General features: G+C 38.8%; 1 protein-coding gene across 1 annotated transcript in view; it reads right to left on the bottom strand.

Annotated features, from left to right (window-relative positions):
* DDX46 (DEAD-box helicase 46) overlaps window positions 1-13,719 on the bottom strand; it is a 78,046-nt gene that overhangs the window by 15,909 nt on the left and 48,418 nt on the right. Inside the window, exons 16-18 of the mRNA XM_039242258.1 lie at window positions 4,445-4,638; window positions 1,479-1,616; window positions 1,002-1,151 (exon numbers count right to left, since the gene is read on the bottom strand). Coding sequence (XP_039098189.1) covers window positions 1,002-1,151; window positions 1,479-1,616; window positions 4,445-4,638 — 482 coding nt within the window. The remainder of the gene's footprint in view (window positions 1-1,001; window positions 1,152-1,478; window positions 1,617-4,444; window positions 4,639-13,719) is intronic.

Consider the following 13,719-nt stretch of genomic DNA (forward strand, 5'->3'; position numbering starts at 1 on the left):
CAGAGAGAATCCCAAGCAGGCTCCACCCTGTCAGGGCAGAACCCAACACGGGGCTTGAACCTACGAACTGCGAGATCATGACCTGACCAGAAATCAAGAGTCAGACGCTCAACTGACTGAGCCAATCAGGCGCCCTGTATTAGTGGGTTTTTTTCTTTTTCTTTTTTGAAAGTAGTCTCTACACCCAATGTGGGGAGTGAACTCATGATTCCAAGATCAAGAGTTGCATACTCTACCAACTCAGCAAGCCAAGTGTCCTGCTATTACTGTTAATGAAGATATCCTACAATGATTAAATTTTTAAAAATAAAAATATCAGCACCAATGTTGTTAAAGATGTGGGGAGCCAGGCACTCTTACACACCACTACAGGGGGTGCAGAATGATACTCACTTTGCAGGAGAACAATCTGACAATGTTTCAGAACCAAAATAGACACACCCATTGGCGGAGCAATTCCATGTACACACACAACTTCAAAACTTAACACACCAATCCTCAAAACTTAATGTGATGAATGTACAAAATTAAATGTACAACGACAAGCAGTGAAGTACAGTTTGACAGTATATTCCAAATATGAAAATATAGAAACAACCCACATATTCAAAATTAGGAGTTTCATTTGTTAAACTGTGGAACATCCATTTAACAAAATTTATAATCAAGAATAATATAAAAATGAATTTACTAAAATTTATAATCATCAAGAATAATAAAAGAGTGAATTTACTAAAATGAGAAGATTTCAAAAGAAGACTTTGTTGTAAAGATGGTTATAAAGCTCTATGATTTCATTTTTATGAAAATACACAATATGGGCAGGACATATGTGAATAGAGAGAGAAAGGGAGAAAAGGAAAAAGAGAGAGAGAGAAGGTTGGGAAGGGTGCACACCAGAAAAGTTTCCAGTAACTGTCTATCACAACAAATAAAACCTGCAGGACAAAAGCAATAAATGTTTCAATCACCAAGAAGGAGCCTCAAAAAATGGCACTTACGTCGACTGCGGCATCCTCATCATCTGAATCTTGCAGGCCGAGAGCTGCTTTTTGCAACTTCTTCCTCTCATTAGCCAAAGCTTGTTCTGTTTCATCGAACTTGAATCCCTTACCAGAGAACCCACTACTCTTTTTAATTATTTTCCCTTCCTTTCAAGGAAAAACAAAACAGTTAATTTCATACTAAAAAAACATTAATGTTTAAGAATTTAGGAGTAATTAAATATTTTTTTTCAAGATAGTGCATACCAATGTATCAAAAACATTTCATCTAGCACGAAAACAACAAAAAAAGAACTCTAAGTAGATGATATAAAACATCAAGTTGAAGCAAAAGGGAGGATTTTGTTTTCACTCCTTTTCCCTCTCTAAAGAGAAAGTAATCCTATCAAGATTTACAAGTATAAAATATTCAAGGTTTAGAACACAATAACCTGCATAAAGATAATGGGAGTTGAAAAAAAAAAAAAAACTCACAGCTTTCTGCTGATCTTTGAAATCACTCCAAAGTTTCTCCAGGTCAGGAGGCACGGCAGTTCCTGACAATTCAAGAGCTTTAATTATGTCACCAGCATAGCGAGCTTGATCTTCTGTGATAAATGTGTACGCATAACCCTAATGAATGATGAAAAAAGAGAACTATGAGAGACTAACAAGATGACTCTTATTTTGATCACAACATAAAATTGGAACCACCTAATAGATCCTCTTACAACTGACTTCATGTGGCTCAGTGCATCAGGCATCCGACTTTGGCTCAGGTAATAACCTCTCAGCCCTTGAGTTTGACCCCATGTCAGGCTCTGTGCTGACAGCTCAGAGCATGGATCCTGCTTAAGATTCTGCGTCTCCCGCTCTCTCTGGCTCTCCTCTGGTCTCTTTTAAAAATAAATAAACATTAAAAAAAAATTAGGAGCACCGGGGTGGCTCAATCAGTTCAGCATCCGAATTCAGCTCAGGTCATAACCTTAGGGTGCGTGAGTTCGAGCCCCACACTGTGCTCTGTGCTGACAGCTTCGAGCCTGGAGCCTGCTTCGGATTCTGTCTCTCTCCCTCTCTCTCTGTTCCTCTCCTACTCATGCTTTGTCTTCCCCTCTCTCCAAAAAAAAAAATAAATAAATAATAAAAATAAGCAAAACCAGAAACTCTCATTTCTTGATGTATAAACAAAAATTCGATTTTATATAAATGCGTATGTCACTGCACTGTCATACATACTAATTTTAATATATACTATTTTTCTTCTTTCCGCTTACATTCCCTTCCTATAATACCTACTGCACCACTCTGCCCCAACTAACTTGTATTCACTTGTTAGGACGTAGCTTCCCACATATTTCTTCATCCACATATTTTTTCAGACCAGTACAAGATATAAAAACATTTGTATGTGTATATGTAATGTGTTTTTATATACAAAAATTAAGTCAGCTGTACTGCTTCCCTGGGGTTTTCTAAAGCCTAAGATTTCACATTTCCCCAGCAGATTCTTGGTTCAGGCAAGAGGGCTGGAAGTAGAAAAACAACACACCACAAAGGAGACTGTCACCTCCACAAAACACTCTGTCCCTACCAAAGAACTGTTATAAATTGTAAAACATGGTTTAAAACTGTATTTCAGGGATATCTAGTCACCATATGACCCACGGTCTGATACTGTGCTGTCTGTGTGGTAAGAATGGTATCACATTATTTTAAGGTTTGTACACGTACATACATTTTTACACAGAGTTCCTCATATCCACAGAATAAGTCAGGTTGGGCGACCGACTTAGGCTCAGGTCATGATCTCGCAGTCTGTGAGTTTGAGCCCCGCATCAGGCTCTGTGCTGACAGCTCAGAGCCTGGGGCCTGCTTCAGATTCTGTGTCTCCCTCTCTCTCTCTCTCAGAATTAAACACACATTAAAAAAAATAAAAGCCATCACTATGTATTAGCTGTTCAAGCTTAGGCAAGTAAATTAACTTCCATGTACCTTAACTTTTCTCATCTATTAAATGGGGTAACATTTACCTCAAATGGAAACTGAGAGGATGATGTGAGATGATCTATGTAAAGCACTGAGAATAGTGCCTGGCATTCAATAAGTACTCCATAAGTATATATTATTATTATTACTACTGCCTCAGAATGTAGAAATGTCCAGGATTGGAATATCAAATAGATCATCATCAATGTCTCCTTTCTTTAAATTTTTAAAAAATGTTTATTCTTGAGAGACAGAGAAACAGAGAGAGAGAGAAAGAGACAGAGAGAGACAGAGAGAGAGAGAGAGAGAGAGAGAGAGAGCGAGCATGCACACAACAAGGGGAATGGCAGACAGAAAATCTGAAACAGGCTCCAGGCTCTGAGCTGTCAGCACATAGCCTAACGTGGGGCCCAAACTCGGGAAAGGTGAGATCATGACCTGAGCTGAAGTCAGACTCCCAACCCACTGGGCCATCCAGCAATATTCTGCTTGCTACCTTCAAAAAGAATGAGTTAGACCTACATAGTTACCAGACTATAAGTGAGTTTAAAAAGCAAGAAATATACATCGTATATGAAGTAGGACAGGGGAATAATGATAAAAAGGGTTAACAGTTTGGGTAGGAGTACATTTTATGATCCCATATTTAAAAACAGCAATGAGGGGCGCCTGGGTGGCTTAGACGGTTAAGCGTCCGACTTTCACTTGGGTCATGATCTTGCGGTTCGTGGGTTCGAGCCCCGCGTCGGGCTCTGTGCTGACTGCCAGCTCAGAGCCTGGAGCCTGTTTCAGAGTCTGTGATTCCCTCTCTCTCTGACCCTCCCCTGCTCACGCTGTCTCTCTCTCTCTCTCCCCTAGAAATAAATAAAAACATTAAAAAAAAATTTAATAAAAAAATAAAAGTAGCAATGAAAGATCCCAAATTATATACATGTATGTAAAAACGTACATAGAAATTTTTAATCAAGGGGAAGAAAAACCTAAAAGGGGACATAAACAATTAACATTGTATGCCTAAACAGAAGAGCTAATTATCAATAATTTTAATAATACTGTGTATAGAAATGATGAACATCAACTAATCCCCATACTCTGATGACTGAGGATTTTCAAAATGTTGATTTAACTCCTATCATCTACTCCTTATAACTCTTCAAACAAAACAAAACAAAACAAAACAAAACACCCAAAAAAGCTGTATTTTAGTACAATGGAAAGCAACTTTAAAAAATTCTCTTTAGGGATGCCTGGGTGGCTCAGTCAGTTGGGTGTCCGGCTTCGGCTCAGGTCATGATCTCACGGTTCGTGGGTTCAAGCCCCATGTTGGGCTCTGTGCCGACAGCTAGCTCAGAGCCTGGAGCCTATATCGGATTCTGTGTCTCCCTCTCTCTCTGACCCTTCACTGCTCACGCTGTCTCTTTCTGTCTCTCAGAAATAAAACATTAAAAAAAAATTTTTTTTTTAATTCTCTTTACTTTATTGCCTGCTCTTCCAGTCCGTCCCGCTCTGTGCACATAATCTTCATAATGGTTGGGGCAGCTGTAATTTACTACAAGAATCAGATGTTTCACATCCAGACCTCGGGCAGCAACAGAAGTGGCTACGAGTAGTTTGCAGGTCCCATTCTTGAAGTCATTTATGATGCTATCTCTATCATATTGATCAATGCCTGCAAGTAAATAAAAAAAGAAAAATTGTAGAACCAAATGTTGCATTAAAAATTTTCATTTCCTCTGACAAAGAAATAAGTTAAAGGCAGAGTAAAGAATAAACCCAACATACAATGACCACATGTCTACCAGTTATAACTGCAGAAGCCCCATCTCAGATTCATTAACTTATACCTGTTTATGGGGTAAAACAAGAAAAGGCAGATACATTCAGCCGACATTAACAGGATTCAGATATTTCTCCTTCTCCTATGGGTTAATTAGAGCCTTTCTGTCTGAGGACCAGAAACAACATCACATGGAATGTTGTTAGAAAAGCAGAATCTCAAAAAAAAAAAAAAAGAGAAGAAAAAAAAGAAAAGAAAAAGAAATGTAGAATTTCAGATCCTACTCCAAACTATTGACTCAGATTTTGCATTTTAACAAGATCCTTAGGTGAATGATTACATGTTACTATTAAAGTTTGAAACAGACTGGTTAAAAAGTAGTGAACTGGATCTCTCTTAACTCTCGTACCCAAAAAGTTTCAGGATGAGTGATAAAGGAGGGTGTAAAATGCCAAAATATTGTATTACAAGATACTAGACCACAAACTAATTTGATCATGAAGAATCTCTAGTAATTAGAGAAGGGAATGGGGTAAATCCTCAAACCGTGTAATTTTTTTGCAGCAGGAGATAATCTAAGGCTTCATATAAAATCTGAGTTTAAAATACACAAAATACCTAATATCTAAATATATATCAATGTTAAATAATATTATCACCTAAAATTTATATGTATTCTTCGGGACACCTGGGTGGCTCAGTTGATTAAGCGTCTAACTTTAGCTCAGGTCATGATCTCAAGGTTTGTATGTTCAAGCCTTGCATCGGGCTCTGTCCCAACAGCTTGGAGTCTGGAGCCTGCTTCGGATTCTGTGCCTCCCTCTGTCTCTGCACCTCTCATGCTCACACTCTGACTCTGTCTCTCTCTCTCTCTCTCTCTCTCCTTCTCGGTAATATACATTTAAAAAAAAATTAAGAGTACTCTTCAAAGACTGAATTAAAGAAATTATTTGGATTTAATGTCAAAATAACTAGAATCCAACACTGAACCCAAATGTCTCTTAAGAAAAATTAATGAAGTCAATACCAACATAAATTAAATTTAAAATCAAAATGTACCAAAACTTTTACTTTATAGACTGAGGTATCTTGACTACCTAACTCAACTACACATACTTTATTCCATGAAGTGAATATGCAAATATGCTAAATTAAGTATATGGAATACCTGCCCAGCAGCAATTAACTCTCCTTTTTAAAAATGTTTATTTATATTTGTGTGTGTGTGTGTGTGTGTGTGAGAGAGAGAGAGAGAGAGAGTGTGTGAGTGTAGGAGGGAGGAAAGGACAGTGTGGTCGCAGGGGAGGGGCAGAGAGAGAGAGGGAGACACAGAATCCAAAGCAGGCTCCAGGCTCTGAGCTGTCAGCACAGAGCCCAATGTGGAGCTCGAACTCATGAACTGTGAGATCATGTAGTGAGCTAAAGTCAGACACTTGACTGAGCCACCCAGGCGCCCAAACCATCCTCCTTTTTACCAGAACTCCAAATTTGTTCACCTATCCACCCAGCACATGATCATGTATATCAAACCAGAGATGAGCTTAATTCTCACTTTTAACTTCTCAAACTTTCCATGCATAAGCCCTCCTTTGTAAAAATTAACAAGGATGAGACCTAGAGAGCTTTACTTTACATAGGTCATCTCTATCAATATTTAATATATTGGAAAATAAACTGAGAAGAATTTAAAACTTATTAACTTGTTTAAAAATAACTAAGAAGCAATTACATATTAAAATTTAGTGGCATCTGGCTTAAAAGAAGATAGCTGGAGTCTCATATCTTCTGCATTCCATCTGGTGCACTATAACATGCCATAAAGCCTTTAGAACAGTCTACTATACACTCCTAACAGAAGGAAAGTGAAAAAGGCAAACCATGTAGTGAGTTTATTACACAAATACTTTTGATCTCATGAACCCCTGAAAGTCTCTGAGACCCTCAAGGGTCTCAGGACTAATACTTTAGGAATCATTAGTTATTCTGCTTGCTTACAAATAATTTAGGCATGCATGTGATGGAATTTTAACCAAAGAGATAAGAGAAGTACAGACAAGGGATTATGGGTGGATAATGTTCTTATTACTTATATGAAAAATACATAATCTCCCTCAGTGTAGGAAAAGCTCTTATTGGACAAACCCTCCTGCAGATAACAACTATAAATTCTGGGCAAAATATTGAAAATATTGAAAAAACAACAACGACACAAAAAAATACCTGAAGGCACAGAGTATGACTAAAAGCAAGCAGAAACTGGAACTTTTGACATTTGGAATAATATACTGGCGGTGGTTACATGATTCTATTTATTTACTTTAAACTTTCTATTTGGGGAAATGCCTTGGGAAGCCAAGGGGGGAAGTCAAACTTGAATAGAAACACAGTCTTATTGACAAGAAGAAAAAGAAGAGTTCAGGACAAACTCAGGACCAGAAAACAGAAGATGAGTCCAGGAAAAAAACAACAGAGTAGGCAGGCACAAATATGTGGCCCCTAAACTATGCATGCGTGGGACCAAATCCAAGCAACCTAGCTATGGCTAAAAGAAATTAAGAGAGGGGTGCCTGGGTGCTCAGTTGGTTAAGCATCTGACTTCAGCTCAGGTCATGATCTCATAGTCCCTGAGTTGAAGCCCCACCTCAGGCTCTGTGCTGACAGCTCAGAGCCTGGAGCCTGTTTCGGACTTTGCATCTCTTCTCTCTGGCTCTTACCCGCACACACTCTGTTTCTCTCTGTCTCTCAAAAATGAGTGTTAAAAAAAAGTTTTTAATAAAAAAATAAATTAACAGAGATTTCAGATGTTGCCCATTAAAAGAAAGATTGAGTTTGGGGTGTTGGGTGGCTCAGTCAGTTAAGCGTCTAACTTTGGCTCAGGTCATGATCTCGCGGTTGGTGGGTTCAAGCCCCGCGCTGGGTTCTGTGCAGTTTCAGATTCTGTGTCTCCCTCTCTCTCTGCCCCTCCCCTACTCATGTTCTGTCTCTCTCTGTCTCAAAAATAAATAATCTATTAAAAAAAAAGACTGAGTTTAAAATGAGGGTCCAACCAAGTTAATGCCTTATTAAAACAAAAGTCTAAAGGAAAATAGAAGAGAATTCAGATCCTACAATGTATTGTTCATAAAACTCAGTATACAAATCAAAATTACTATATTAAAAAATAAAAATATATAAAAGAAAATAAAAAGAAAAGATAATCAATAGAAACTAACAAGACGACCAAGATTTTATGATTAATAGTCAAAGATTTTTTTAATATTTTTTATTATTTTTTTTAAAGGCATGTGTTTTCTTTTTTTTTTTTTAATATTTTTATTTATTTCTAGGAGAGAGAGAGAGAGACAGCGTGAGCAGGGGAGGGTCAGAGAGAGAGGGAGACACAGAATCTGAAATAGGCTCCAGGCTCTGAGCTGGCAGTCAGCACAGAACCCGACGCGGGACTCAAACCCACGAACCGCGAGATCATGACCTAAGCGAAAGTCGGACGCTTAACCGACTAAGCCACCCAGGTGCCCCCATGATTTTTTTTTTTTTGAGGGGGAGAGAGAGAAAGAGAGAGAGTGTGTGCATGCATGCATGTGGGAGGGGCAGAGAGAGAGAGAGGGACAAAGAGAATCCCAAGCAGGCTCTGTGCTGCCGGGCAATGAAAAGAGATGAATTATGCAACAACTTCAGTGGATCTGAAAATCATTACATTGAGTCAAAAGAGTCAACTGCATAATGTATGATCTACATTTACAAATATTCTTATAAAAACACATCAATGGTTGACAGGAATTATAAACAGGAGGAAAGTTAACTTTTTAGTTACTTTTGTAGGTATAGGACAAGGGAGTTTGGGGAAGTGATGGAACTGTTCTGTACCCCGATTGTATTATTCCTTGTGGGATGGATGAAGCAGCAGAAAAACAAGGAAGAGACCAGGTGTCAAGAGAAATGAACTGAACGAACTGGGGTAGATTTGTACAAAAGAGTATTAACAATAAGGGAAGAACTACTGGTAATGCAACAACATGGCTAAATCTCAAAAACATGCCAAATGAGACCAGTGACCACCCCTCATATGATGGAAACAAGCCAATGAGGAGTGGACAACCCGGCACCTAATGCTATCAAGCCAATAAGAGTAGAACCTGAGAAGGAACGAGGGGGAAGGGAAGGGGTGGGTGACCAGAACCTCATGACACAAAGGCCCTTGCCTATGGTCCACAGGCATTCACTTTCGAATGTCCTCTCTCTATAAAGAGAGCTTTCCCTACTATACTTATTTTCTAATCTTATACTCTAACAAACTTTTGTCTGATGCTCATAAAAAAAGGCTGAATGAAAGATAACTTGACACAAAAAAGTTTATAATTTCAATTATCTGAAATTCTAAAACTACAACAAATGTATGTTGGAGAAAATGTAAAAAGTAGTTGCCTGTCGGAGGTGAGAACACGAATTAACTGAGGGAAAGTTCTGAGGCTATATCTGCGTAGAGGTTTGGGTTTCACAGCTTACATATATTTGCCAAAACTCCTCAAACAGCACACTTAAAATATGTACATTTCACTACAGTTTACAGTTTTTTTTTTTTAATTTGAGGGGGTGCGTGACGGGCTCAGTTGGTATACAACTCTTGATCTTGGGGTCTTGAGTTTGAGCCCTAAGATGGGATAGAGTTTACTTAAAAAACATAGTATTTTAAAAAGATAAAACAGGGGCGCCTGGGTGGCTTAGTCGGTTAAGCGTCCGACTTTTGCTTAGGTCATGATCTTCCAGTTCATGGGTTCGAGCCCCGCGTCGGGCTCTGTGCTGACTGCCAGCTCAGAGCCTGGAGCTTGTTTCAGTCTGTGACTCCCTCTCTCTCTGACCCTCCTCTGCTCACGATGTCTCTCTCTCTCTCTCTTTCCTAGAAATAAATAAAACATTAAAAATAATAAAAAAATAAAAAGATAAAACAAATTTTTAACTAGTATTAGCCATCTGCATATTGAAATATGCTGATGCTACAACTTTCTTTGAAATGTATCAAAAAACTAAGAAATATGATGAGTCAGTAAAACAGATGGCTAAAGACGAGAAAGAGAAATAAGACAAAATATTAGTTGTAGAATCCAATATTGAATATTCAAGGCTGTCTACTATATGATTTTCTCAGATTTTTTTCTGTTTAAAAAAGACACCCAGACATATAGAAAACAGTTCTCCTTCTTCCTCTGTAAGTTGTCTGATATGACAGTGATGATTAAAACTGCAGAAGCCTTTTTGGTGCCATGAAAAAAAAGCTACCTTAATAACTAACTTGGGGTGCCTGGGTGTCTCAGTCAGTTAAGCATCGAACTCTTGATTTCCGCTCAGGTCATAATCTCACCATTGGTGAGAGCAAGCCTCAAATCAGGTTCTGTGCAGACAGCATGGAGTCTGCTTGGGATTCTCTCTCTCTCTCTCTCTCTCTCTCTCTCTCTCTCTCTCTCCCCCCCCTCTCTCTCTCAGCCCCTCCCCAATCCCAAAATACATAAGTAAACTTAAAAAAAAACAACACTAAGTTAACATGCTTACATGGCAGTACAGAAAATAGAGTGTCAGTGAGCCACTAAATGAAACAGTCTAGAGACACTTCACCACTAGATTTCATGTTTTGTAAAATAATAAAAATGTCTTATGATTTAAGGCAGCTGGATTATAGTTTTTCTGTTACTTATAGAAAAAAGGAAAATGTAACTGATACTAATACTACACGTCAAGGACTCAATGAAGCATTCCGCCCTATAAAAAAAAAAAGTCTGTGGTCTCATATACCATAATTACCCCTAAATAGAAACCTATGTGCTGTTATTCTTTTTTTTTAATGTTTATTTTTGAGAGAGAGAGAGAGAGAGAGAGAGGAGGGAAGGGGCAGAGAGAGAGGGAGAAACAGAATCCAATGCAGGCGCTAGGCTTTGAGCTGTCAGCACAGAGCCCTACACAGGGCTCGAACCCATAAACCATGAAATCATAACCTGAGCCGAGCCAAAGTCAGACACTCAACCAACTCAGCTGCCCAGGCACCAGTGTGCTGCTTTTCTAATTTCATTATTTACCCTATTGGATTCATTGGGGCTTTTTAACATTACTTATTTATTTTGAGAGGGAGCATGAGCATTTGTAAGCAGGGGGAGGAGCAGAATGAGAGAGGAGAAAAGAATTCCAAGCAGCCTCCTCAAAGTGTTAATCCCATGAACCATGAGATCACGACGCAAGCTGAAATCAAGAGCTGGATACCCAACCAGCTTTTGAGAAAATTTTAAATTATTCAGTGTCACTGCAAAAGCTAAGAAATGGATGGCAGACAAACTAGAAACTGCAGCCATGGTTCAATGAAAATACTTTCATATTTCTCTCACTTGTAACCTAACTTTAAGGGAATGAAGGTTACGTGATAAGTCAAAAAACAGAGTATTAAGAACATGTTCTCCATTTATTATATTCATAAGCCACAATGACCTGCCCTTTTTTGCCAACAAATGTCTAACAAAAAAGTTAAGCCACAGTAGAATGTTTTGATTGCTATCTGAGCAAATTGTCTCAGGTTAAGGCCAGGAGTGGGCAGAACGCATAATCTACTCTCCTACTTCCCGCCTTTGCTCCTCTCCTCCTAGACCTGAAGTGATGAAGAACTACAGGTGGCTCAATAGAAGACACAGCATGCAGAGTGTCTGTGAGCATCTTTCTCACTATGCCATTACACTATGTTAGGCATAAAATTCACATTAATTTCATGTGCACATTACGATTTAATGATTACAATTTTAAATTCTTTAAAAGTCCTAAATAATTTCTACATTTTCACACTTATATAACAAATTTTTTTGCTTGTACGTTAAAAGAGCTCAACAACAACACTCATAATCAAAACTTCTTCCTAGTTTTCCTTCAGAAATTCAGCACACTGGGGGAGTCTGGGTAGCTCAGTTGGTTAAGCGTCCAACTTTGGCTCCAGTCATGATCTTGTTCGCTAGGTTGGTTGGGCGACCGACTCTGGCTCAAGTCATGATCTTCCAGTCTGTGAGTTTGACCCCCGCCATCAGGCTCTGTGCTGATAGCTCAGAGCCTAGAGTATGCTTTGGATTCTCTCTCTATGTTCTTCCTGCACTCACACTCTGTCTCCCTCTGTCTCTCAAAAATAAATGTTAAAAAAAAAAAGAAAGAAAGAAATTCAGCACACTTTTCTACTACAAAGTGACTTAAAAAATTGTCAAAGCTAATGCATTAATCTTACATTCACAATAAATGGAAGCATTTGCTTTGAGACACAAGATCTACAGGGATATACCTGTTTTAATTAAAATATTTAAAATTAAAAAGTACTGGGGCACCTGGGTGGTTTAGTCAGTTGGTCCGATGCTCAATTTCAGCTCAGCTCATGATCTCACAGTTCATGAGTTGGAGCTGTGTGACAAGCTCTGAGCTGACAACGCAGAACCTGCTTACAATTCTCTCTCTCCTTCTCTCATGGCCTGTCCCCCTCCCTCCCTCACCCACACACACTCTGCCTCTCTCTCAAAAATAAAAATAAACATTAGAAAATTTAATTTAATTTAAAAGTACAAAAAAACAAACAGGAGAGAAAAGAAATCATCTAAGGAAAGAAAGCTGAGCCCCATGTTTCAAATGTGGTGAAAACCTAAAGTTCTAGACTAGAAACTTTGCAGCTATTGGCAACCAAAACATTTTCAGGAATGATGACACTAACAGGTCCAAAATAAAACATCTATTATAAATCATTATTGCCTATTTATCCTAATGATGAAAAGTAGATGTGGACATGCTGGAAAGGTAAAAATGTGGAGACACTAAAAAGATTAGTGGCTTAGTGGCTTAAGTGTCCAACTCTTGATCTTGGTTCAGGTCTTGACCTCAAGGCCATGAGTTCAAGCCCTGTATCTTGAGCAAGCCTACCTTAAAAAAAAAAAAAAAAAAAAAAAAAGATTAATGGCAGCAAAGGGATGGGAGAGGGAGGGATGAATAGGCAAAGTACAGAGTATTTTCTTTTTGTTGTTATTTATTTTTTGTTTTTGTTTTTTTTTTTAATTTATTTTTGAGAGACATAGAGAGACAGCGCTAGCAGGGGAGAATCAAAGAAATGGAAGCACAGAATCCAAAGACAGGCTCCAGGCTCTGAGCTAGCTGTCAGCACAGAGCCCAATGCGGGCCTTAAACCCACAAACTGTGAGATACTGACCTGAGCCAAAGTCAGATGCTTAACCAACTGAGCCACCCAGGAGCCCCCAGAGTATTTTCTATATGACCGATATAGTATGGTACTACATACTGGCGAATGTCATTATAAATCTGTCCAAATTCATACACTGTAACACCAAAAGTGAATCCTAATGTAAACCAGGGACTCTGGGTGACAATGATATGTCAATATAGGTTCAGTGACTGTAACAAATGTAACTCTGTGGTGTGGGATGTTAATAGGGGAGGAGGCTACGCATGTATGTAGGCAAAGGATATATGGGAACTCTGTAATTTCAGCTCAGTTTTGCTGTGCATCTAAAAGTGCTCTAAAAAACAGTCTACTAAAAAAAGAAATGTTGGGGCACCTGGGCTGCTCAGTTAAGTGTCATGGATCATGGGGTCAAGCCCTGTCAGGTTCTGCACTGACTGTATGAACCTTGCCTGGGATTCTCTCTCCCTAGTTCTTTACCCCTCCCCCATACTTTGTCTCTCTTTCCCCCACCCCTTCTCTTTCTCTCAAAATTAAGAAAAATAAAGTTGGAAATTTAAAAAAGGTAAAGGGGTGCATGGCTGGCTCAGTCAGTAGAGCACTCAACTCTTGATGTCTAGGTCATGAGTTCCAGCCCCACAGAGCTCCAAAACCCTCAGATAAATAAGTGGTCAACAGATTTTGACAAAGGTACCAAGACCCTTCAACGGGAAAAGGATATTCTTTTTACCAAATGGGTCTGAGAAACTTAATAACCACATGCAAAAGAATGCAGC

The sequence above is a fragment of the Hyaena hyaena genome, unplaced genomic scaffold (assembly GCF_003009895.1).
Source record: "Hyaena hyaena isolate Hyena2069 unplaced genomic scaffold, ASM300989v1 scaffold_214, whole genome shotgun sequence".
Taxonomy (NCBI): Eukaryota; Metazoa; Chordata; class Mammalia; order Carnivora; family Hyaenidae; genus Hyaena; species Hyaena hyaena.